The sequence below is a fragment of the Psammomys obesus genome, unplaced genomic scaffold (assembly GCF_907164565.1).
Source record: "Psammomys obesus unplaced genomic scaffold, mPsaObe1.curated_primary_1811, whole genome shotgun sequence".
Taxonomy (NCBI): Eukaryota; Metazoa; Chordata; class Mammalia; order Rodentia; family Muridae; genus Psammomys; species Psammomys obesus.
Window position 1 is genome coordinate 6867330 of NW_026585609.1, and position 27627 is coordinate 6894956.

General features: G+C 37.8%; 1 protein-coding gene across 1 annotated transcript in view; it reads left to right on the forward strand.

The window, feature by feature from the left end:
- Lrp6 (LDL receptor related protein 6) overlaps positions 1–27627 on the forward strand; it is a 123492-nt gene that overhangs the window by 42726 nt on the left and 53139 nt on the right. The window contains exons 3-7 of the mRNA XM_055610892.1: positions 3909–4106; positions 8897–9093; positions 11076–11207; positions 13891–14287; positions 15243–15414. Coding sequence (XP_055466867.1) covers positions 3909–4106; positions 8897–9093; positions 11076–11207; positions 13891–14287; positions 15243–15414 — 1096 coding nt within the window. The remainder of the gene's footprint in view (positions 1–3908; positions 4107–8896; positions 9094–11075; positions 11208–13890; positions 14288–15242; positions 15415–27627) is intronic.

Consider the following 27627-nt stretch of genomic DNA (forward strand, 5'->3'; position numbering starts at 1 on the left):
CTTTTTTTCTCAAAAGATGGACTTTTTGTCTGTCTGCTGCCAATTGCATGTACTAAAAATTATTTCCTGGAATTATTTAAATAACATTGCAGCCACTTTTCTCTGTTTTCAAAGTATGTTTTTGATGCTATGTTCAGTGACATTATAAAGGATTATTTGAATCTTCAAAAAATTGACAAGGTCAGTTTGAATACTTGTGGCTTGAATTTAGTTCAGAAAGTGTAACCTGCAGGAGTGAGTCTGTTATTCTTACATGGGATAATGGCAGTATCTCCCATGGCCTTGTTGGGTCAGCTCTTCACAATACATTCTGTAAATGCTGCCTCTCCACCCATCCTGCTTTCACAGTTCCACAGTTCTTACTAACTGACAAGAGAACCATCAGGTTTAGGGCATGCATCACCTGGCAGAGGTACTTGCTCTCAGTGCCCCAAGTAGCTGCTAGTTTCCTTTATTTTTATATTTGCTTTTAAAGGACTTTTGATTCAGATGGAATCAGACAGCATGTAAATCAATTTGTCTGGCTTCTTTCACTTTATGATAGTATTTTTGAAGTCTGTCACAAACTTATGTGTCAAGTGTGATGTTTCTTTTTATTGCCTACTATTCTGTTGCATGGATATTTTGTTTTAATTGTTTCATCCTTTAATGAAAAAGTTTGCAGGTTTCTATTTTTTCCTGTTGTTAATAACATTGATGTGCGTGTTCATGTGCAAGTCTGTATATGAACATAGTATTTCCTGTCTTTTGGGTAGGGAGTAATTGCTGGATTGTCTGACACATCCAGTTTTAACATCTTAAAACTGAATTGTGTGTTTTATTAAAGTGGCCATGCCATTTTATATTCCCACCTCACCACATACTTGGCAAAACTTAAAAAAAAAAGTGTGTGTATGCGTGTGTATACACACACACACACACACACACACACACACACACACACCTATACATATATAATGGTTATTTCTGTTTTCGAGTCCTGATTAGTTGTTTATATATCTGATGTAATGGCTGTCAAGGTCTATACTCCCTCCCTCCCCTCCACCTTTGGCATACTTTTTAACTATTTTATTTGCGTTTCTTAATATCTCTTTCTCCCTACTCCACCTCAGTCCCTTCTAACACCGCAGCACAAGGTAGGAGAGAAAGGAGATTAGTGGGGAGATGGGGCATGGTTTTTCTTAGCTACTTCCTGCTGGTTAGGGTTGTCGGGTTCCTTGGGGCAAGCCCAGTCTTTGTTTCAGGATAACTTTGACTTCTCTTCAAACTGCATCAACAGCAGCCAGGAACAGCAGGGGTGGACACCAGCAGCCTTCTTTCTTGGAGCTCTCTCAACACTCTCTGGGCCCTGGCGTTTATTCTCTCTCCAGAGCCCTCAGATTTAAACTATCTACACCCGGCAAAGGGCCCCGCTTAGAGCCTGTAGCAGGCAAATAGCTTCTGTGGACAATCTGAATGAGTCCTGTATCTTACACCTGGGATCAAAACAAAAAACATCTTTATACCCACAACACGTCCCCCTTTTTAAACAGGCCTGGGCATTACACCCAAGCACTTACAAGTACTGTCCTACTTAGCCGGATATCCCTGCCTCCTGTTTAAAGTGTAATTGGTTTCCTTCATATTGATTTGTAAGAAGCTGTTCCTCATTCTGAGTAAACTTGTTTATCATTTGCATGACTTCTAATGTCTTTTTTACAAACCAGTTTGTTATTTGTTACAGTTTCGGTAGAAAGGTTGTTTAACATCAGGCTTGGTCACTGATGTAATCGTGTTCAGAGTTGACTGGATCATACAAGCTATGACTTCACTGATCCATTAAACCTTCATAATGTGGTGGTTGAAGGTGGAGACTGAGATAGGTGATCAGAGGAAGTGGCCTGTGGTAGGACTTTATAATAACTGATTTCAGTTTTATGTCAGTGGGGGTAATCAACCTAACTTATGTCTGATGTACCTATCAAAGTATGAGTAATGGACAGAATGTAAGCCCAGCATGGTAGCACAGGCTAGTAGTCTCAGCATTTGGGAGGTGGAAGCAAGAGAATTAAATAGATGTTCAAGGTCACCCCAAGCTACAAAGTTAGCTTGCGGCCAGCCTGCATGAGATAGTTTCAAAGAAAAGTAAAAGTAGAACGAAACAGCTTGGTGTGGTGCATGTCTTCATGTCCACAGGGATCACACCACGAGTGTGGGTGCAGTCTCCGCTGCAGCAAGTCCAAGGCAAGCGTGGTCGTTTGAGACTGCAGCTGCATTACTTAAACCCACTAGAGACATCAAGTCAAGCACAGACCCACATATAAAGGGGAAAAGACCCACAAGCAGCTGGATTTTTTTCTTTATTTCATTTTTAGGTACAGATTCCTTAGACAATGATACTGAAAATGCTGTCCATAGATGAAAACACTAGCAAAGTAGACCTTGAGTGAATAGTGTGAAGAAAGTGAAAGCAGCCACGTTAAGACTGCGCAGAAGCACTGCTCTATGTTCCTTTAAACCCCCCTTTAGTCTTCTCACTGCCTCTGACCTCCAGTTCTCCCTACTCTTCCTGGAACACAAAACCAGCCATTTGATCTTCAACTTAAAAAGTCTCCAAGTGCATTTATGTTACTCTTAGAACAAAGACCTTTGTGTATGAGCTAGTCCTTCTCCTACTCAGACTAGACAGTGTCCAGCCATCGTTTTCAATTTAGGGAGAATCTGCTGCTTTCTATTGATTAAATGCCACGGCTGTGATCTATAGCATGAGTCTCCGCTTTAGAAGTAGAGAGATTTTTTTTTTTTTTTTAATTTCTGTTCTCCATTTGCTAGCTGTGTGACGAGTACCGAAGTTGATTTTCCGAAGTTTCTTGTTTGAAATACAGTAGGGAACAATGCATGTTTCACAAACTTGTTAGAAGTGGTATGTAAGTCAGGTGTTTTCCTCCTATCGTTTCTTTGATTAGGCACTGAAGCAAGTGGGGCAATGTTAGTAGATGCAAGCACAGGCAATTCATCATTCCATATTTTATTTGGGTTTTAACACATTTATTTAAACTTAAATTCTTTGTGTGTGTGTGTGTGTGTATGGGGTATACACATTTTGTAGTATTCATGTGGGGTTCAGAGACAGTTTACTTTCCTACCATGTGGCCTCTGGGGCTCAGGTTGTTACACTTAGTTGCAAGTGCTTCTACTAATCCAAATGCCTCCTCATTTATAGTTCATAGTACCTCTGTTAGCTTTCAAAAGATGCGCTGTTATTGATGCATAGCATAGTTTCACTTACATCAAGGGAAATTGTTTTTCCTTCTGTAACGAGAAGTATTAGACTTCATTTAGTTATTGTGCTTGGCCTCCTCCAGTCCAGATTGGTTCCTTAGCCTTTCTGTGACTTTGGTGACATCAGTGTTCTCAAGAGGCCAATTTTATAGCATGTCTTTCAAGTTGAGCTTTTTTATGTGCCATTCCATTGAGGCTAGACATTCTATGGGGATGGGCAGGAGTAGGGTGTAGAACTACATAAATAAAGCCTTGTTGTTTCCAATACACCACAGTATAACATTTATCATGTCAGTTCTGTTCCTTACTGAGGATACTGCCATAGACAGCTTGTTTTCAGTATTGCAGTGTTGTCATCCAGACTTACTCTCTGTCTAGTTGCCATTTTATCTTTGTTAATAAGTAATCTGTGAGATAGATATAGTGGGACAGTATAAATGTTCTTTTTTTCAGATAAACTTTGATCTGTTTTTGCATTCCTGGGTGTTACTGTCTGAATCAGACACATTTCTGTATTGGTTTCAAGGAGTAGATTATTACATTTTTTTGGGAAAAAAGATTTCTGAAAAAGCCTTATCTAATAGTGATAATTACAAAATATTTTGTGGTTATTTATGTCATGTCTTTTTCTTTTTAATTATTTTTAGGTTCATGTACTGGACAGACTGGGGAGAAGTGCCAAAGATAGAACGTGCTGGAATGGATGGCTCAAGTCGTTTTGTTATAATAAACACTGAAATTTATTGGCCAAATGGACTGACTCTGGATTATGAGGAGCGGAAGCTTTATTGGGCAGATGCAAAACTTAATTTCATCCATAAATCAAACCTGGATGGAACAAATCGGTAAGATTGCCTTGTTGTAAAATATTATGTGTCTGCATGAGCACCAGTGTTCAGATCCCTATTGCCCTCACAAAAAGTGGCACATGGCAGTGTATTCCTGTAATCCAGCTCTGGGAAGCAGAGACAGGGTGATTCCAGGGGCTTCCTGGCAAGACAGTTCAGCCAATAAATGAGCTCTAGGTTTAATGAGAGACCATGACTCAAAAAAAAAAAAAAAAAAAAAAGAGTTATAGAGGGAGATATCTAACATTGAGCTTTGGCCTCTGCATGTACTCACACACACACATACTCACACACAAATGGCTGCATGCATCAGCATACATATATGCACAAATGTACTCAGCCTCCCCACTCCCAAGTAGTTATATTTATCATGCTTTGTCATGGCATTTTTAACATGCAGACTTAATGAAGCTTTGTTCTAAAAAAAAAAAAAGAGAGAGCTGGCTGTCTGGGTACACATTTTTAATCCCAGCACTGAGGACACAGAGGCAATTGGATCTCCGAATTTGAGGCCAGTTGAGAGGTGTCATGGCATCATGGTCTACAGGGTTGAGCAGAGGAAACCCTGTCACTGATAGGGTATGCAGAGAAGTAACTTGGTATCACAGAACTTGAAAGTAGGGAAGCTCCATATCTCCCAGAAGGGACAGTGGGATGTAACACATATTGACAGGCAGATCTCTGAGTTCAAGGCCACCCTGGCCTACAGAGCAGGTTCCAGGACTGCTAGAGCTACAGAGAAACCCTGTCTTGATCTCCCCCACTCCCGAAAGATTGACAGGAAATATGGAACATTAGTGTCTGTTTGCTCCAGTATCTGGCAAGTGTCATATCCACAGGAAGGACAGGTGGAGTTAGCAGTTTAACCCCAGTGAACTCTTTGAAAATGATAATGCCAGAGTTATTAGTCAGGTTAGGGCAGCACACTAAAGAGAAATAAATTATGTAGGAGAACTGATTCACATTTGCACAGGAAGGGACAATAGAACAGGGAGAAATGAAGGGGAGGAAAGAATGGTTTCCAGGAAGCATGGGAAGGGAACATCTAGTGGTTCTCACACACCAAAGGGTTATAGTTGTGAGCGTCACAGGAACAAGAGGTGTGCATTTTGTGAAGTTTTAAAACTACCTTAAATGCTTTCTTTTTAAACGTTCAGAGAAAATAATCTGACAAAGGAGAATCAGTAAAGTATCAGATGAAATGACATTTAAAACTACTGCAAAAGAAAAAAAAATAAGGAAAGAATCCATATATATATAAAGCATTCCGGAAACGTTTCTTATGCAGGGGAGGCACATCCAGTGATGGCACATGGAGGTCAGAGGATAACTGCTAAGAGTCAGTTCTTTGAACCAAGTGGGTCCCTTGATCATCAGGACTGGACAGCAAGTGCCTCTTGATTTGCCCCTCATTCTGTCAATTTTAATAATGGTTTATTCATTAGTTCTGTTACTGAGTCTTGAGAGTTTTTTCTTTTTTGATGTAGGGCATATGATTTAGGAATGTTTTCTGTCACTACAGCTCGTGTCTTCATTTTCTTGATGGCATATTTTGAAACATTATAAAGTTTTGATTATGTGCAATGTTTTAGCTTTTACTCTTGTTAAAATTGCTTTTGGTGCTCCCAGGAATCTTTGTGTGATTCAGAGTGATAAATATTTTTTCTTTTGTGAAACTCCTGAGAGTTTTATTAGTTTGATGGTTACATTTAGATCAGCTGTATAGTCCATTTTGGTGCGTGTGTGCGCGCGTGCACACACACATGCATTTGTGTAGAATAGCTCAACCTCCTTTGTAAAAAGCAATTCAATGTTATGTATTTGTGTGTTACAATATAATTATTTTACTTGTAGCTGGGGATTGAATGTTGGACCCCTGAACTATATATCCTTAGCCTTTATGTTATTATTTATTTTAATAGAATTTTAGTGTTTATATTTTATATGTGTGGTGAGCTCAGAGGACAACTTTTGGGAGTCAGTTCTCTCCTTTCACTTTTATGTAAGTTAAGAAGACCAGACTCAGGCTGCCAGGCTTGCCTAGTAAGTACTTTAGCCACTATGCCATCTTCACAGACCTTTTTTATTCTGTTTATTTTTGTGGTGCTGGAGATCGAATCAAGGACTTTACACATGTGAGGCAAATTTTATTTCTAACCATTATTTTTAATAACAAAATTAAAATATTTATTTTTCATTGCTTATATGTAGAAATACAAATAAATTTTGTTTTTGAGTTATTTATCTTAAATTTTGTTAAATTCACTTGGTTGTGAAGATTGGGTAAAAAAAAATCCATATATTCTGTGTACAGAATCATGTTGTCTGTGAATAATACAGTTTACTGATTTCCTCTGCTATCTGGGTGGGGTCTTTTTCTGTTTGATTCCATTGGCTAGGTCCTGTGATAAAGTGCAGAATAGAAGACCTTCTTTCTGGGCTCTTCTGGGGCCAGTGTGTATTGCCAGATTAGAGGCTGTTAGCTGTTGACTTTTTTGTAAAGTTTTTTCATTTGGTTAAGGGAGTTTTCTTTTATTCCTAGTTTATTGACTTCATTTAAAATTATGAATGGCTATGGGTCTTTCCTATTTTACATCTATAGAAATTGTGTTTTTTTAAAAAAATAAACATTGTAAATTGCATTGTTTTTTTAAAATTATTGAACCAAGCCTTTAATTCTAGGATAAATTCTACTTAGTGATAGTTTATAATTCTTTTTAGATGTTGTTCTGTTGAGGAATTTTATGGTCTTATTCATGAAGGATCTTAATATATAGTTTTTTTCTGATATCTTTGTAATTTTGTTACTAATTTAGAACCAGCCTTTAAGAATGAGTTGGGAAATTCTGCCTTTCCTCTTATGTTCTCATAGAGTGTGTTACCAAGCATTTCTGTTTATTTGTTTGTTTGTTGTAAATATCTGGTAGGTTAAATCTGTGATACTGTCTGGGCCTGGCTATTTCTTCTTAGGGATATTTTAAATGACAAGTTTGTGCATATCTGTGGTCTTCTGTGAATATGTTAGTATTTGGTTTCTTTATATGTTTCCATTTCTTATAAGTTGACTAATTTGCTGGCACAAAATTGTTTATGATTGCTCCTTGTAATTACAGTTTTTGATTTCTGTAAGTATGATAATGGTGTTCCCCTTTCAGTTACAGTGTTTTTTAGTTTCACAGTTTGTGACTTTCTCTCTCTCTTCCTCTCTTTCTCTCTCTCTCTCTCTCTCTCTCTCTCTCTCTCTCTCTGCCAGTATAGCTAACAGGTTGGAGTTTTTTTTTAAATCTAAAAGAATCAACTTTTTTGTATCATTGCCTTTTCTTCTCTGTTTCATTGCTTTCTCCCATAATATTTTTATTGTCTTCACATGCTTAGTTTTACCTTAGTGTCCCCTTCTTTTTCTAGTTTCTTCAGGTTGAGGATGGTTGAAAAAAGATTAATTTGCTAATTGTCTCCTAGAGGCATTTGTAATTTAAATTTACCTCACTTAACTGCTTTGGCGGATACTTAAATTTTTATTTTTATTTTTGTTTTTGTTTTTCATATTTTGAGGGAGTTCTCACTCTATCCTTGTTTATGCAGGCCTCAGATTTGAGGTAATATTTTTGTCTTAGCCTCTAGAGTGCTGAGGTACCTGTCTTGTGACAGATGGCTTATTTAGAAGAACATGACAAAGAACTTAGAAAATGAAAAATTTTGAAAGAAATTTAATTTCTTGACTTTATTTCAATTTTTATTTCTTTTATAAAAGGTTTATTTATTTTATGAGGGAGTGGGTGTTTTGCCTATGTGTGTTCTTGGTGCCTATGGAAGTCAGAAAGAGGGCATCTGATCTCCTGGACCTGAATGGTTGTGAGCCAACATGGGGTTCTAGAAAATGAACCAGGTCCTCCTTAAGAGCAGTAAGTGCTCCTACTTGGTGAGCCATCTCTCCAGTCCTGGCTTTTAGTTTCTTGAAGAATTCCAGTTTGGACCGAGAAAACACTTGGTATAACTTCAGTATTTACGGACTAGTGAGGCAGGTCTCACTACATAGTTGCGGCTGGTCTCACAGTCCTCTTTTCCTGGAGTATTGAAGCTACAAACCTGTCACATCACCAGACAAAACATATATGAGTATGCACACATGTACTGAGTACAGGCCCTTGTGAGTGTTAGTAAGCATTCGCTTTCTGAGCCACATGCCCTGAGATTTCAGTCTTTAATGAGTTGGCGTGTGGAGTTTGGATGTAACACGGTGGCAGAGAGCACTTGTGTAACATATCCAAGGCCTTGAATTTAGTTCCCAGGACTTCAAGGAAACAAAAGGCAGAAATAGCACATGGCCTATCCAAATATGCCTGTGTACTTGAGAAAAATATGTTATCTCTTATTGGGTGGAGTGTTCTATAGATGGTAAGTTAAGATGACAAAATACTCAGTTGCTTGAGAGAATGGAGTTGCTTACTTCTCTGACGACATTAATTACAGGAAAGAATAGATGATGAGGCCAGAGGTAGTTGTTGAGGAGGGAGACTGACAGCAGAGTAAAATTTGGGCTTCTCTGTCTTTGACTTAGTTTGCCTGCTGCCAAGGCAGGGGCCAATCTGAATGTTGGGTTTGAGTTTTTTGACATGTTGCAAACATTTGAATTTGCCATTTGAATTGTTTTTTGTAGATGAATTTAACCTACAAGTATGTTTTTATTAGTATGTGTATATGCTGGTGTGAACTCTGTTCAGTGTTATGTGATAATGCTGTTATAAAAGAAAATTTTAGAAGCCTGAGTGTTTCTTTCTGTTTAATAGGCAGGCAGTGGTTAAAGGTTCCCTTCCACATCCTTTTGCCTTGACGTTATTTGAGGACACATTGTACTGGACTGACTGGAATACACATTCTATTTTGGCTTGCAACAAGTACACTGGCGAGGGTCTGCGTGAAATCCATTCTAACATCTTCTCTCCCATGGATATACATGCTTTCAGCCAACAGAGGCAGCCAAATGGTAAGTGATCTGGATTTTTAAATTCCAGGTTGGAACAGCTCTGTAGCACTCTGATGTCTGGCATTAGTGAGGCCCAGGAGGAGGAAGGGCATATCCACAGGCCATAGAAGAATAAAAGGAAAAGTATGCAGACAAAATACAGGTTAAACCAAGTATTGTGACCTGATACCTTTCACCATGAAACATCTTGGTCTTGTCCTTTACTTGGGGCTGGGGTAATAGAAGTAAAGAGCAGAAATGAACTAAAAATTGAGACAGCTCATTTGCTAAGTTTATGCATTAATGCATTTCTCACTATGCTTGCATGTGTTTATGTGAGTGTGTTTAGAAAATCCTGATTTAGTAGGAAACCTCTGTTAACCCAGCTCATGAATTCTGGTACCTAAGTTGCAGAATAAACTGCCTTTTTAAACATTTGTATGCATTCCTTCTCTTTTCTTTTATTTATTTTTCTTTTTAGCTGTGCTTCTGTTTTTGGTTACCCTTTACCAAGACATGGGGCTGTGTCTGCTGACAATGGCCCCTTTTAAGGGAGGAATGGATTTGAGTTTTAAAAGGAATATGAGAATGGTAAATGTTTGGCACTTGCGTGTAAATAAATGTCTGGCATGTGTCTGGAGTATGTTTCAAATAGTTTTCCATAGCCAAAAAAGAAGATTGCTTCCTTTCTGAGTTGTTTGGTATTAGTTCTTTCCATTTGGGAGTAGGGGGAGATAATCAAATATTGAATGTTACATTGGAGTTTGATGACTTGAGTCAATAAAAGCATTTTAAAATAGATATATTAATCTATGTAAAAATAAAATGTTTATTTAGTTTTTTGTGAACTTTGTAGTCTCATGGTTAGTCACCATAAAGGTTTCCAAAATCCATTTTAAATGTCACAGTTGATCCTTTGTTTTACTAATTTGAGAATTTTAGTTATTTTTGATGCTGTTTTATGTTTATGTCCTATATCCATATTATATTGATTTTTCGATGAATGTTATTTGAATATATCCATTTCTGCAGTGTTCACAAACTTGGCTTTTTTTTTTTTTTCCTGTCTCTGTCTCTTGTTCTTACTTGCTTTTGCTTTCTTTCTTATTTTGCAGTGCTAGAGGCTGACCTTAGGCTTGTATATTCTAGACAACTATCCAAATAACTAAGTTACAACTCAGCATGTAAAAACAGGATCCCATGTAGCTTTCACTGGCCCCCATCTATCGTACCTGAGTCGACCTTGAGCTTCAGTCCCCAGTATGAGCATTGCTGGTGTGTGTGCCCTCAGGCCTGCCTTTCTCTGTTTCCCTTTCTCTCCTAGTCTGCTGAACTTATCTTTTTCATCTTACTCCTTCCTAGGGATGACTTTCCAGCATTCTAATTACATTTCTTGGCTTTCATATTACCTACTGTAGTCTGTTCCCATTTTTCTTGTTCCTACCAGTCTGCAGAAACCTTAGCTTCTGTTTAATAGTGTTTTCCTTACTGCCTCCCAGTGCCTGGTCGCCAAGCTTTATTCTGAAGACTTTTTTTTTTTTTTTTTTGTTAAAACCACACCCAGAATGTTTAGAATGTCCCTTCCTGTCTTCAGGGTGCCTGCTAGGCCCCATGCATTTCTAAATTGCGAGATTAATTTCCTCCTTGACTGTTTGCCCTCACATAGTTGATAATGTGCAATATAATACTTAGCTTAATATAATATTATTTCCATGTCTTCTTTCCATTTATTTTATTATTTTGGCATACTGATAAGTTTATAAACTCAATTAGAGCAAGGACCTTCTGCTTTTCTTACTCTTTAGATAGAAAAATGCTAAGTTTTCACTAATTAATTCCTTTCCTTACAGATGGTTGGTAGTCAAGCACCTGGATGAAATTTGGTAGTCATTTTGGTTAATCACAGTTGCTCATGTTATGGTTGTTAACCTTTGTGTATATAGAGTGAGTGAGGTCATCCCTAATCATTGGTATTAATCATTGGTGTGATTTATATTTGACAGCTACAAATCCATGTGGAACTGATAATGGTGGCTGTTCCCATTTGTGTTTGATGTCCCCAGTCAAGCCTTTTTATCAGTGTGCTTGTCCAACTGGGGTCAAGCTTCTGGAGAATGGAAAAACCTGCAAAGATGGTAAGGTGTTATTACCCATGGGGGGGAGGGTTCTGAGAGCAGCTGGATTCTTTCTGAACAACTTTATCTTTCTTTTGTAAAGTCTGGATTGGCGGTTCTTTGGGAGACTAGTCACTCAGGTGGCTGTTAGCAGGGATGGCTTATGTTTTGTGGCATTTTTTTGTTATTTTATTTTTATGTTTTGTGGCATTTATTTTTATGTAATTTCATTGACTTAGTATTTAAAAAACATTTGTTATTTTTTATTTATGCTATTTTGTTTCTATGTTATTTTGTGGCATTTATTTTAATGTAATTTCATTTATTTAGTTTTAAAACATGCTGGTTTTGGAAAAACAAAGCAAACAAATAGGTATTATTTCTCTTCTTTGCCAAATTTCATGGCCACTGAAATCACAATCAGGTATTGTGGGAAAGGATTATTAGGAGTATTAGTGTCTCATATAATAGGCAGGTAACACTTGTTGAAGGGAAATTAGTTATTAGACTTTTATCAATAAAGAATAAATGGGATAAATAAATTTTTCTATTAAGCAATTGAAAGATATTTTTAAGTTATTTAATGACAAAGAACTATATTAAGATAAAGTTCCTCATTGTACTATTAAATTAACTTTTTTAAACTTAAGTAGTGCACTTGGAATCTTCTCACTCTGAACTCCAGACAGTCAGAGTGTATGTTCGAGAAGGCACTGGCCTAGGACAGTGCAAAGGCTTGTAGTTTGGGAGAACACCAACTTTTCTCTCTTAATGAGGATGTTATTCTCCATTCTTACCCCTATGGGTCACCATTCTCTGGCAACCAGCAAAACCTGGTAGGAAAATTGTTACATGTGCAGTGGCTTCTTTATCTGCCACTGAAAAGCAGACGCCTTCATTCCAGAGCATACGAGTTTCTGGCACAGAGTCAGAGATGGAATTGAGTCAACTTAGTGGATGTTTATTATGAGTTGGCATTGATAAGTTATTCTCATAGTCAAAAGGTGAAGCTGGCTGACTCTTGTCAGATGGTGTCCATGGTAAACAGTGATTTGGTTTCAATTTAAACAGAAGGGATTTTGTAGCATTGCTTTTCTGTTTAGAAATGTACCTTGACTTTGAAAACGATTTATTTCTCCCTCACCATGGTACAGATGTGCATTTTTAACCAGTTTCAGGTGTATATTTGGTACCTAATAACCTTAAGTTACCTATATTGTTTTGATCACCTTGCTCAAACTAGTGTTTCTGTGCTTCCTTTTAGCTGTTAGCAGGGAGAGTGAGTTGTGCAGAATTATTCCTGCTCCGCCTGCAGTTATGTTTGGGTTGTGTTTCTCCAGTTTAGAATTCGTGTATAATTAGCCCTCAAGTCAGCAGCTGATGCTGAAACTTGTCACTCATTTGCAGCAATGACTCCAAATTCCTACTTAAATTTATATGCCAGCACTTTTTTAGACATATCTTTTAGCTGGGATTTTTTTTTTACTTTGCTCATTCTGTTGACAGTTTATATTTATTTTTATTAGTTTCTTAGATGATTATTTTGCTGGTGGTTTACTTGAACATTATAAAAAAGCAAAAAGGTTGAGCTTAATAATTTTATTTTTAATTATGTTTTCATTGGATCCTAATTCATGTTAAAATATTTCAGAAATCTGATTTATAACTCAGCAGTTTTAGTGATAAATTAGTTGATACTTATTGAATATTTTTACTCTTAGTGCCTTTCTGAATTTTATATCTATTTTCTTCATTTTTTTGCAGCAACCTTTATACATTTAGCTGAGTTTGGTCCCAGAATTACTCTGTGTTTTGTCTGTTTCTCTTAACTACTGATGTGCCTGCTAGGTTCCCTCTCTCCAGCACTGCTGTTCCCTTCTCCACAGCTTCCCTGTCCTCAGGTCTGTCAGGTATTATTCTGTATTCCTTTAAGATGGTATCACTGAGAGGTAACATAGACACTGTAACACCTTTCTGTTTCAAAATTTTGTTTTTAACATTCTTGTCCTAGATCTCTCTCTCTTTCTCTCTGTGTACATGTACGTGTACGAATATGCTTTTGCACGCATGTCTGTTCATATGTATGGGTGTACATGGAGGCCTGAGAACAAACTCAAGAGTTGCTTTCCAGGTGCCATCACATGGAAACAGGTTTTTTTCTCCTTGGAGACAGGTCTCTGGCATGGAATTTGCCAACTACGCTATGCTGGGCAGCCTGTGGTATCCAGGGATCTGCCTCTCTCTACCTCCCGGCTAGGATTGCTGCCGTATTATCACCATGATTGACTTTTTGTGTGTGGGTTGAGCGGATCAGACTTGGGTCTTCATGCTTCTAAAGCAAGCACCTGACTGTTTTCCCAGCCCCTTTCTTATACCTCTTAAAGTAGGCGTCTTGAATAAAGGATCTGAATTCTACAAGTTTCTTTCTCCATTAATACTTAGTAACTATGTGTAAAATGGTTAGTGATAACCTCTACATACCTAATAAGCTAGGGCTATCTAGGGCATGACAGCAAGTGTCGGTCAGAACTTTCCTTTAGAGCTTGCGCTGGCTCTTGTGTTCCACAGTGTCACTTCTAAAGAGAATTGTTCTTTTAAACTCAGTTGATTTTCACTCCTGAAGACTGCTACTTTCTTTATATAGAGTGGCTAAATTTTGCCTGTGGCTTTAAAATGATTGCTTGATTTTGCTTTGTTGTTTTAGGTGCCACTGAACTTTTGCTTTTAGCTCGAAGGACAGACTTGAGGCGCATTTCTTTGGATACACCAGACTTTACTGACATTGTCCTGCAGTTAGAAGACATCCGGCATGCCATTGCCATAGACTATGATCCTGTAGAAGGCTATATCTACTGGACCGATGATGAAGTGAGGGCTATCCGCCGTTCCTTCATAGATGGATCTGGCAGCCAGTTTGTGGTCACTGCCCAGATTGCCCATCCTGATGGTATTGCTGTTGACTGGGTTGCAAGAAACCTGTACTGGACAGACACTGGCACGGATCGGATTGAAGTGACAAGGCTCAATGGGACCATGAGGAAGATTCTGATTTCAGAGGACTTAGAAGAGCCTCGTGCTATTGTGTTAGATCCCATGGTTGGGTAAGAAGTGCTCATGTTAGTAATCTGTTTCCTGTAAGTACCTAGAGGCAGCAGCTCAAGTGACAGGAACCAGGGAGTTTATTATTTTTCAGCAAATAGCTGTATCAGTTAGAATGTAGTAATTAGGATATGGTCTCAAAGAATTGCCACTTTTTAAAAATCTCCTTGTCTATCATGAGTAATTTTTACTTCTAAATTAAGTTAGACTTAATTGATTTAGGTGTGATCTATAGATTTTGCTTGGATTGTTTCATGGTAGAAAAATGTGGAAAGAAATTATTTTCAAAACTCCTCCCTTTTCCTGGCAGATTTAATTTTTTCAGTAGTTACTGTAAAAGTTATCTTACTTTATATTCCTTTGTACATGAATGACTCACTTTCCAAAGCCTTGGGGTAGTGTTATTCTACTTTTTTTGTGAGTGAATGTAGTCCAGGGAAGAAACAGCTTTCTTTGTGCTTTCTAGTGTTATTTTTAGTGTGGGATTATTTGAGGGCTGATGAGTGGCAGATATTATGCCTCAGTTTACACTAGTACTTTAGAACCAGCTAAACACTCAGGAGCCTCAGGGATTGCTTAGCACCACAGGGAGAATGTGTTATTTGGGGAATTCAGTTTGTCATCTGACTATTTATATGAGGTAACTTTCTGTACCAGAGATGAGAAGCCATGAGCAAGAGTGATACTTCATGGGAAGAAGCAGAAATGTATTAGAAAAAATATAGGTAGTAATGGGGTCTTGTTATTGGGAGACATTTTTCATCAACTCCAGAGAGTGATTTTGATCTGTGCTTATGTACTGCTATGATGAACGTTAGAAATGTTCTGTGCCCAACCTTAAGTCCTGTGTTCTCTTTCTCCCTTGCTTCCCTGGTATTGACTGATGATAATGTACCATGGGGAGTGGGTTTTACTTTTACTATCCCCTCTCAGCTTGTTTTTATATGCTTTTTTTAGGTATATGTACTGGACGGACTGGGGAGAAATCCCAAAGATCGAGCGAGCTGCTCTGGATGGCTCTGACCGAATGGTTCTTGTTAACACTTCCCTTGGTTGGCCCAATGGCTTAGCCCTGGATTATGATGAAGGCACAATATACTGGGGAGATGCCAAAACAGACAAGATTGAGGTTGGTTGCTTTGTTTCTTAAATTTTTATCTATTTTGTTTTTTGAAACAGCCTTGGCTATAAATAACATTTAAAACCAATTTTATAATGGTTTCTGGGTCAGTAGTAGTTTGGTTCACATAGACTCTCAGCAGTTGTCTGGGATTCCAGGATATCATTTCCAGAAATCTTCCTTAATGTTCACATCTCTAGGGATAATGGGTTGTCTTCCACCTAATCCATGGGTTTCTGAGTTGTTGTTATAGGCAATACAAGTTCTGTTGTTTCTGGTCGTCACAGCTTTTGTAATGATTTGCTTCATTTTGGGTCAAGCTGCTCTCTGGTTTTTCTAGAGCCAATTTTCTGCAAACCAGCATTATATAAAACCCATACATCGGAAAATAGAGTGTATCTGTGCATGTGAGTGTGCATGTGTATGTGTAAAACTTTGTTTTTGATGTTGGATTTGGTAGTGGAGTTTATTAAGTACTCAGTTGTTTAAGAACAAAAGTTTTGCTTATTGAGACATGATTTCACTGTGTAGACCAGGCTAATCTCAGACACATGATTCTTTTCTGTTGGCTTCCCAAGTTCTGGGATTACAGTCATGTGCTTCTAAAAACACACGAAAGACATGTTTTAAATTGATTTGTGGACTACATGAGAGAAGTAGTTAGCCAAATTCTAGGAAAAAAAATATTTACCAAGTGATAGAATTAATTTTGTGGGAAATAGAATTATGGTGAAAAGAATCAGTGGTAACTTTTTTTATCAGAATGTTTGTAAGTGACACAACCTTGATACTGAGTGTGCATCAAGCTGTCCTTTTTGGGATGCCCTTCATATAAGGAGTGACTGTGCAGAAAAGAATTCCTTATAGGCAGCCCCTGCACATACATACCTTATGGATACACAGTTTGAACTATAGAGCAGTTATTTTAGAAAGGTAATTTTGAGTGCTGGGAATGCTGAGGGAATAATGAATTAAAGGACTTTATTTCCAGAGTGGAAACTTGGAATTGAAGAAGCCCATTAATACTTCACCAGTCCCAAATAATTGAAAATTGCTTTTCCTCCCCCCTTGCAGCTGGTTTCCATTAGCAGAAAGTTTTGTATGGCCTAACTGTAATGTTTCTCCTGTTACTAGAGTTTCAGTGCACCCCCCCCCCCCCCCCACAACACAAGTTAGCATTTGGATCTTTAACAGCTGGAGGAGAGTGCTGATGTGACAGAGGTGATAGGTTTGTGCTTTAGACTGGTTGCTAGCCTTGTTTAAGTATAAATCGCTCATCAAACCCAGCCCCTTCACAGTTACGTGCTGTGGATCAAATGTGGACCCTACATGAGCATATAGGAAGACAGCTGAACACTTACGTATCATAGAAGTGTCTAGTTTTGAAATTTTACACAAGTGGAAAAATGCTTGATTTATTTTCACGTAGAGATTTTTAAAAATGCTGTATTTAGTTTTGTCTGTGGTTTATTGTGAGCAGTTGATTGGCTTGAAAAGAAAGGCATTGCTTCTTACTGAGAATATGTTCTCTTTCTCACTTTCAGGTGTATTATTTTAGATACATAAATTTAGTCAAAGTAGTTGAGGGGGATTCAAATAGAGAAATGAGAATTTATTCATAAAAACGAGTACATAATTAAAAATTTAGTAGTGGTACTATTTGTCCCCTTTCTCCTTCTCCACTTCTTCCCTGTGACATTATTTGTCCCCTTGCTTAGCACGCACAAGGCTTTGGGTTCTAGCACACAGCTGCTAATTGTGTAACCCTGTCCCCAAGAAGGGTGTGTGTGTGTGTGTGTGTGTGTGTGTGTGTGTGTGTGTGAGTAACGTGAACTCTACCTACCCTTTTATAGTGATAAACTTACCTTTTAGGAAACTATACAGAAAGGCTTCCCCATTTTTCCTCTGGACCTGTTTTTCCTCTGGAAATTTTGGTGGGCTTTCACTATTTGGATGTCTATACTCTTGCCTTTTTTTTTTTTTTTTTCTTCCAGGCACATCTAGAACATATCTAGTCTACCAATGGATGGCAAAATGAGTTATTTTAAAAGCATAGCACTTTATCTAGATTCATCGTATATGATTTGAGGAGGAGCATTCATTTTCTATCCTTAGACTACTAGTGATTGTGGAAGCATATGCTCCTAGCTTTCCAATTCCATGTACTTGAGATTAGGCAGATAATATTAAGCTTTACAATTTTGGGAAAGGTGTGTTAATTTTGAAGTTTAATTGGTAGACTCTTGTTATATGGAAGCAGTTTCTAGGTGCTCATCTGACCTAGTATGGATGATAGCTCCCTTCCAATCCTGTCTTGCAAGAAAGCTTTCCAGCTGTGTCATGCCTAGGAGTAGGAACTGTTTATTCTTGGGACTGGGTGGAATGCCAGGCTGTAGGAGCGCTGTTTGAGTCTAAGGACGTAGAGTTTATTTTGGATCATTTATATAGTGCGCTTGAGAAGGTAGTTACCTGCTAAATTATTCTGTGGCACAACAATTTCTTGTGTTTTGAGTGGAGCACAGACAAGAGCTCAGAACACTTGTCCACACCAGCCTTTGCTCCCTCAGTGCGTGGGTGCCTTGGATCTGCTTCTCCCTCTTCCTGTTGAAGTGGTAGATGTTGGTTATGTTGAGTTGACTAAGGATTCAGAGAAACAAGGGAGAAGAACGAGGAGCCCTAGCTCTCAGACTGGATTCTTGTTTTACAGAGTCATGGAAAGGTAGACTAGATTTTCTTGACACTTAGAATCATCTTTTACAAATAGAGGCAGGACACAGATATTATTAATGATGTCACTTAAAAACAAGCAACGGCATGGTGCTTCTTCCGTATAGAGATGTGTAGGTGAGAGTAGTATGCCTTCTCAGCTCAACAGCTGCTGTGGCTGTATCTGTGGGTGGTGGTTAAAGGTGCAAGCTGGTGCTTGTCCTGCTGCTTCTGCAGTACATGGGAATGCTCCTGTCATTGTGTGGGCAGACCTTCTGGAGCAGTACACTTTATTCCTGAGCCTTCCAGTCTTACTTCAGTTAGAAGTTTCAGTTTTTCTGAAAAGAGAAATGTCAAAACCTTTATTTCTCTTTTATATGACCTTACAGTTAGTGGAAAGCCATTGTTATTTTGACATTCACATCATCTTGGTCAGGTGTCAGTGCCCCAAACATGGTTTGCACCTAGTACCTGCAATACTGCTTATTAATAGCAGACACATGTCATCAAATATTTCAAAGCATTCCTTTCCATGATATAAAATTAAGAAAGTACTGTTAGCTTGTTGTTGTTTTCAGTCTTTGAGAATGGGTTTCTACGTTGCCCACACTGGCCTCAATCCCATCCTCCTTCCTTGGTCTCCCAAGTGTTGGGAAGACTACAAGAATGCATCCATCACCCTATCCAGTTAGGCTGTGTTTTCTTGAGGATGCTTTCTCATTTTATATTCATTTAACTGATTGGGAAAAAATTAAGTTTTAATCATTCTTTTATCAAATAATAGTATTACTAATAGCTAATAACTAATTTTAGTAATAACTAAAATTTCTTCACAGTTTGTTCTTGTAGTGCTTTTCATTTGTCTTCTCTCCTATTTCTGAGCTTCTTCTGACAGTGTAGCAATACTTGGTAGTTACAGATAAAAAGATTTTCTTCTTGAACACATGTAAATTTGTTTGAACTCTCTTATTGTAAGTTCTTTTACTTTGATAGTACAGTATCTGTAGGTTGTGTAGTCCAGATCTGATTATGCCTGGCACTGTTTTACGGGGGGTGGTGGGAGGAGACAAATTATTAGAACCTCAGTACCAAACAGGTTTGAATAAAGAGGTATTGCTGTCTGTGTGTGTGCTGAAAACTTGGCAGTTGGTGAATGTTCTGTTTCATGCTCTGAACCTGCAATTGCTGGGCTGCATTTTCCTCCGATGACAACTTCCTCTGTTTTATCAATACCCTAATAAGGAAATTTCTTTTCCAAGTATTCATATTTCTTTTTAAAGACTTTCTTTGTCTCATATTCTTAGTCTACATAATGTGAAAGTCTGTCAGATCACCCATGGACCTGTTTATGCTTTCTTTGCTGTTGGTTTCTAAGATTATGAAGTTATAACAATATGATTATCTTTTGTTAAGATATGTCAGATGTCAGTGAGTACTTCCTTTTGAGTCTTCTCTAGTTTATAACATTCATTGTTTAGTGTGTCTTAAAATTCATTATGCTTTTAGTTTGAGAACTATTGAAGATAGTGTGTTTAAATTCCTGAATCTCTGCCCATTTGCACTTCTTTGCCACACTGTCTTATGTTTGTGAATTTATTACCCCTTCCCCCATCTTCTTGACGTCTCTTCACAGAAGGATTGAGAAAACTGCCATTGGAGGCTTAGGCATGTTTTTACCGCATTTTATGACTTTTTAGGGGCACATAGGGTGGTCATAATAAGTTTGTTGATTGTTTCTTATTGAAAGTTTGTTGCTATAATACAATCATGGAAACATTGTTTAATGTGTTACAACATATAGGAGCCAGAATAGCCCATCAACCACTCCTGGTGCTGTTGTCTCATGGAGTCAGTCTGGCACTCAAGTATGTGTGAAGAGAGCCTTGCTGATGGGTGCCACAACACACCCCACAGCCTTACCAGGCAAGACAATTCACTTCAATTAGGACTTTGAATGGTTTCATCTATAAAATTTCAGAACAGTCTAATGCATGTTGGTACTTAGCTCCTTAGTTAGCCTAGGTTTAAAGTTACTCTTGAACCATTTTTAAAAATTTCCTGCTGTTTTGGTTTTACATCTTGTGTTTGATAGAAAACCCCTTACTATGTACAGTGGCATTTTTAGTTTCAGTCTTACTCTTTTTTTAAGTACTTTACCCCTGGGCATAGCTCAGTGGTATAGTGCTTGCCGAGTATGTCCAAGGCCCTGAGCCACTGGCCACCCTCACCACCTAAGATTATCCCTTTGGGCTTTGCGCTCCAGAAAAGGGCTCTGGTTTTACTCTCACTTTCTTGACAAGGCGGAGTGTGCATCTTCAAGGTTATGTCAGTAGTGGAGAGTGGTAATCTCAATTTCTTGGGAAACATTGTATAATATGGGGCCCTTACCTCCATTTTTTATTTTATATTTAAGTGAGTGAGCTTATATAATTTACATAATCTTTAGTGTTTGTATTTAAGATTCTTTTTAGCTGTAGCATTTGTGATGTTTATTGTCTCAACAGTCTCTTAGGTTAAGAAAGGATAATTTGCTTTGCCTTGGGAGAATTACTAAAAGGAATTTGGATTGCAGATGGCATGTTTTTTGGTTTTTATTTGCTTCACAGTTAATCACTGTTAATGTAAAGAAACTTGTTGGGAGCTGCAGCTCTTTGTAACTCAGTTTTTCTGAAAGGCCGTTTTCTGCTAAGCTGTGACTTCTCATGAGGAGGTGTGACCAGATGTTAATTCACTTCAGGTAGCAGACCTGTTATAGACTGAGGAAATGATTGCTCTAAGTCTAGCGTGATGAGGCTATCAGCTTAACATGGGCTATTTACACAGCACGGCAAAGGGTTACCTGTGAGAGAGTGGCTAATTTCTAAGCAGCACTACCAAAGAAGGGTCTTCCCCACCAGTGATTACTGCTTATATGTTCTTGGGGAGGGCCGGGGCTTCATGTTTCTCACTTCCTTGAGTGCTTTATTAACTCAGGAGTTTTTCATTAACTGCCTAGTGAGCCCCACCCCCTTCTATAAGGGAATGTTAATGAGGCTTGCCTGTGGGTAATCACAGCTGCTCTGATTTCAAGACTGCAATGGCCATTTCATGCCCAGAGGACAGAGTTTCACAGCTCCTATATGCAGTCTATTCCATTACTAAGACAAGTGGTAGGTTAAATAAATGTTTAAAGCTCTTGTTTGATGCCTGCCAAATATATCAGTTCTTTTAAACTAATAGAGTCCATGTAAAATACTACTTCGTGGGCTAACGATTGTTTTATTTCTTTATTTTGTTTAGATATAGGAACACAGTGTAGTATTAAAAGGTCATTTTATTTTATTTTTTTATTTTCTTTAGAAGGGTTGAAAAGGGTAGGTGGGTAAGTAATGGCAAAAGATCACTACCTGGGGACTTTTTGAGAAGGAGTTTGCCAAAGACTAAGTATTTAACAGGTTTTGAAGTTTTGACTTCTTAAACATCAATTTACAGATATCAGCAATTATTTAAAGATTTCATCTCTGTTCAGTTTGAAAGTTCTCTGTGATGGGAAAAAAAAAAAAAAAAAAAAAAAGGATTCTTTAGCTCACCCTTCTCCCCAATCTGTAATGTGGTTTGGTTTGTTTTGTAATTTAAAGGTGTAGAACTGCAAAGAATGTGCTAATGCAAATGTAAAGGGCTGGGGATGTAGCTTAAGAGTAGAGCACTTTCTTAGTGGGATTGAGGTTCCTGGTCCTCAGGAACACTGCCACATCCACAAGAAAATTCAACCCTGTAATTATTTGTTAGGCTAATTTTTGGACTAACTCTGATGACTTTGAAAATCTGTAATACCACTCTGTATTCAAGCTACTCTGTTGTTCGTAGAGTATGAGAAAAAAATTCTCCTATGCAGTGTCAGCTACTTTTGTATTGCACTGATAAGATGCCATGACCAAGGTAGCTTACAAAAGGAAGGGCTTGTTCAGCCTTAGAGCTGCGGAGATACAAGGGTCTATCACTGTCTTGAGGAGCAGGCAGCAGGCAGGCATAGCACTGAAGTGAAGCAACTGAGTACTCACATCTCTGTCCACAAACAGAAAGCAGAAAGGTGAGTTTGAAATGGCACAGGTCTTTTGAAACCTCAAAGTCCACTCTCCGTGACATACTTCCTCCAGCAAGGCCACACTTCCCAATCCTAAACTGCTTCCAACTGGGGACCAAGTATTCAAATGTTCAGGACTTAGGAGGGACATCTGATTCAAACTACCACATGTCACTCAGATTTCACTAGTTTTCAGGTAGTGAGTAAATGTAAGTATATGTGTATATATGTGTGTGCGTGTGTTTCCTGGATTTTCAGAATTTTACTGCTTTTGAACGAAAGAAAGCTGTTCTTAGATCTCACAAAACTAGCCATTACTTGTTTTTAAAAAGCATTATTACACAAAGATTACAGAGATCTTTGTTCTTTCTTTCCCAGTCTCCTTTTCCTGAAAATTTACGAATATTGGTTGTTTTTTGCCCAGTTAGTCTTTTATTTGGTCAAGGAAAAGAATGGGACTCAAGTCTCCTCCTCCCTATACAGTGCTTTTTATGCTGTTCTCTGCTGCCTCAATTTTAACTATTCACTTGGATAATTTCAGATTTAAAAAAGTTTTCAACAACTAGGTTTATGTTACCTGATCATAATGCTGTTATCAGTATTCAGAGGTTAATACTAGTTGCATTTTTGTAATTTCTTCTATATTGGATTTTCTTGGAGGGAAGTACACGTTCCTCTTTCCTCCAGATTTAGCTGGCTGTTTACTTGTGCGCACTCACAGATGCTGGTATATTTTCTTAAGATTGTTTCCCTGTTTCATGAGTTGTTCCCAGATTCTGGTTGGCTTTGTTCCCATTTTACGTGTCTCATTTGTTTAAGTTGTAAAAACATGGATAGAAACCATTATCTTTGTAAAGGTTATGGCTTTGTGTGCTTGCCCTAGCTATCGAGTAATGACATGAAGACCTATTAACTTTAGTAAAAGCTTCGGGCACTATAGCTGGGCAGATACTGCACTATTTTAACCTGAGTATTCTGGCCTGGGCTACTTCCCAGCCATATGGCCCATTACTTGCCATCTTAGTCTCACCTGGCTATTCCTTCTTTGTCCAGCTCTCTTTTCTCTCTAGTCTCACCTGAGACCCTCTCCCTGGGCTTGAAAGTCCCACTTTATCTGCTCCTGCCCCGCTATTGGCTGTTGAACTCTATTTGACCAATCAGTAGGTGATGCAGAACAATGTTTACAATGTACCAAGAGAGGAGACGGATGGTTCATAATAATGACAGTGCCAAAGTTTGGACTGTAACCAGATTTCTGGGTGCATAAATCAGCATTTGAATACACAGTGCAAAGAAGCATTCTCCAACATACTTTAACATTTTAAAATGTAAATACAGCAAATCTTTGGAATGTTTTTTTCCATCCACAGCAATTATAGCCATTGAAGAGCTGCTTCTCTTTTCTTCTTTCCCTTCTTCTCTAGCCCAGTGTGCAGCAGCCACGTTATGCTGTCTATAGAGCATTATGTCAGACAGTTTTTTATCATCTGATCACTTTCATCTTTTATAAGGAATAAGATTGCATTGCATACATATACACATATGTATATATAATGTATATTATATATATGTCACCCATCTGTTGATGTACGTTATGTTTCCTTCTACTTCTTGATTGTTGTGAACAGCCTGTCTCAAATTAAGTACAAATGTCTGTTTGAAATTAGTTTTCATTTATTTTGGATACATAGTCAAGTGAGATTGCTGAGTAATATCTTTTTATGCTCTTGAGGAACCTCTGTCATTTTAAAACCACTTCTGTAACAGTATACATCAACCTCACCTTACATTTCCCTTGCCTCCATACTAGAATTTGTTGTTTTCCCGAGAAGTTCTAGTTCTTTTTAGAGGGTATTTAAAGTCTGTATCTGGTATAAGTTGTGCTAACTGGTCCTGGGGCAGTCAGCCTTTTAATATTAAGGTATTATAATTGATACATTTTTTTAAACTCAGATTACAAATAAAATTTGTTTTAGCTGTGTTTGGAAAGAGGAAATTGAGTTAATTTTCCATGTTAACACATTGTTTCTTGATTTATTTGAGATTTCAAGACAGTGGGACTCAGCATTTCATAAATCATTGAATATAATTGACTGTGTTGCTAGGGTTCTTCATAATGATGCCTTTATCTGGAAAGTTCTCTCTCTCCTTTTTTGGTTTGTTTTGGTTTTTCAAAACAGGGTTTCTTTGTGTAGTCCTGGCTGTCCTGGAACTTACTCTGTAGAGCAGGATGGCCTTGAACTTGAAGATCTGTGTTGAAATCAGTTCTTATTATATAGTTTCCGTGAATAATTCAGGTTTAAAAAGATTCAGTCACAACAGTAACTCTTAGCTCTGTCTGAAAGAGGAGCCTAGCAACTGGAAATGTCTAATTCTAAGCCTAATTGTTTTCAGCAATGATATAAAACTATGTAGTATAATTAACACGTCACAATTCTCTTCCTGCCAAAACCGTGTGCATGTACCCAGATGTAGGTTGTCTTGGCTAAGGTTTAAGAGCTTTGAGCATAGCACTGTAAGCAGGTGCATGGTGGTCTTTCATTTTGCCAACTGTGTCCAGAGCATTCCTCTTTGCTTGCTGTTGTGCACTATTTTCTGTGCTGGTTTTGAACCTCTTGAACTCTAGTAATCCTCCGACCTCAGCCTCCTAAGTTCAGTATTCCCTTGCCGACTCTCCCTTTCAGCTTATTCCACGTTTGACAATGACATTTTATTGCAGTTACATTTTTGTATCTTAGGGAGTTGTAGCTAATATATATACATATATATAACTTTATATTTCTATAAATTCTGATACACTTTTCTGAATACATAAGCTTTTGATGACATGTTTTCTTTTGGATATTGCCTGGAATATTTAAAACGTGATTCTTTCAGAGTAGTGATTCTCAACCTTCTTAATGCTGTGGCCGTTTACTATTAGTTCTTTCTGTTGTGACCCTAACCATAAAATTATTTTGTTGCTACTTCATAACTGTAATTTTGCTACGATTATGACTTATAATGTAAATATTTGATATGCAGGATCTATGTTTTATATGTAACCTCCAAAGGGGTCATGACCCACAGGTCGAGAGCCACTGATTGAGAGCATAATTTAAATACACAGTTTGAAACTTTGTAGCATCACCATTTCTAGGTGTTCTGCTGTCATGTGCTTTTTTAAAAAAAAAAAAAAAAAACCATGTCTAGTCATGTGAAGTAACATAGAAGCAGTTTTGGTAGTTGACGGGCAGCATTCCAAGATTCATGGGTAAGTCTGTTTTGACCCTTAGTTAGTTGATGAAGCTGCTGGAACACTGAATGTAATGTCTGTAGGAAGTTTGCCATTACTACTTAGTGCTTGTGCACGTTGTATTATAGTTAGCCCACATCTATTGCCTGCTATAGCCTATCCGCTCAGTGTGGTTAACAGGATTTGGGGGTGGCTCAGAACGCTAAATCCCATATCACAGTGTGGTGGGAGCTGCCGAGCCACTGCAGACTACTTCAGATTTGGACTTAGATTTTAGAAATGACGGAAGTCTAATTTTGGTTTAGCTAATTAAACTAGTCTGAGGTAATACAGTGAAACACTCTCAGGAGTTGCCAGATATAATTAATGCCAGCTTAGTTTTTAAAGTGTAAAGGTTATCTTTTGGAATCACCTAAATTTTTTTTTCATTTGTTCCAGATTTAGATACAAATGAGATTTTTACCATGATTTACTTTATTTTAAATGCAGAGGGCTTAAAATCTTTGTATAAATCTAGTAATCTGTCCAGAACTGTTGTTTCTTGGCTATGAGAACTGGTAGGTGATTTTCCTGGATACCCACCAGTTTGTCCCTCTTCCATGCTACTCCTACCCACCACAAGGGCAGCATGGCTGATCGAGAGTGCCACTTTCTAATATGAATGCCACCTCTGCAGAAAAATAGGTTTCAGTAGTCATTGGACCCTTATACAAAGGAAAACAGATCACTCTGTAGATTTTAATTTCTACAGTCAGACTTCACTTAAACTGTTGATCCTTTAATCTCTTCAGAGGATCCTTTTAATTGCTTTCTGCATCATATTAACAACAAAAGTGATAAGCATATTTATTCCTCACAGCAATTATCATTATTGTTATTATGCAGGTGCCCTTAGACTTGTTACTTATCTCCCTCCCATCATCTTTCTCATTATGGAAAATTTCAGGCATATAAAAAGCAGAATAAAGACAGTCGGGAACCACCCAGATGTCCCTACTGGTTCATCCAGAATGCCGCACAGCTCAAGGGAAGAGTTCTCTTACTAAGGTTACCATACTGTTAAAGCTGTTTTGAGATGAGAAGGAACAGACCAGCTAGGTCTTTTCTTACATACATCAGGTACTGTTTTGAAATGTAAACTTGTAAATGTGATGTAAGAGAAAAGATTTTAAAATGTAATTTTGTCCTACCCTCAATCCCAGACTGAAGATAGCAGGCAAGGGAAGGAGTATGGTTACAAATTTAAAATGGAGAAGAATAAATTCATTGCATGTTGTATAGTCATCTCAGCGAAATTTGAATCCCACATAATCCAACGTGTAGCCACCATCCAGATGTGAGGATGTAGCACTTACACGGTGGCTTCTCTGAGCTGACGTGTGCAGTACAGAGTAAGAGACCTAGAATGAGAACCAAGTCTTTAAAGTCTAGTTAATAACCTTAATGTTTGTATCCTTCAGAGTAAATGTGTGTCTACGTTAGACTAAGTATATAATGTTGTATCTGATATGATGTTGTATCTACTCCATTTTACCTTTTAAAATATGGTTACCTGAAAATTTAGAATTGAACGATGGGCATGGTGGCATACATTTAAAATCTTTGAAGTAGGAAGATTGAAGTTTGAGGCCAGCTGTGAGTTACGTAGTAACAGATTGTCTCAGAATATCAAATGAAAAATATTTGAGAAGTTGAAATTGCCACTCACTGGGCTCATGCTTGTGAATTGTATTTTATTTCTCTCGTACAACATTGTTTTAGAACCAATTCTGTTGTAAAAATTATAACAAATGAGGACAGGAAGGCTAAAGAATTAAGAGGGAAAATGTGAACACAATTATGTTAAAATATTTAGCACATCTTAATTACATTGACTAAATTGAAGTAAACATGACTTGTTATGTCTTGTGTGATTCACTCCCCTACCCCCCAAAAAAGCCTTTTAGTCTTTCTTAAAACAAAAAGAGCATTCTTTTTAAAAAAGGATTTATTTAGTATGTATGCAATATTTTGCCTGCATGTGTGCCTGCAGGCCAGAAGAGGGCACTAGATCTCACTATAGATAGGAGCCACTGCTGGAAATTGAACTCAGGAAGAGCAGACAGTGTTCTTAAGTTCTGAGCCATCTCTCCAGCTCTGAGTATCTTTTTCTTGTTCTTTGGTAATTTCATATACATACATACATACATACATACATACATACATACATACATACATA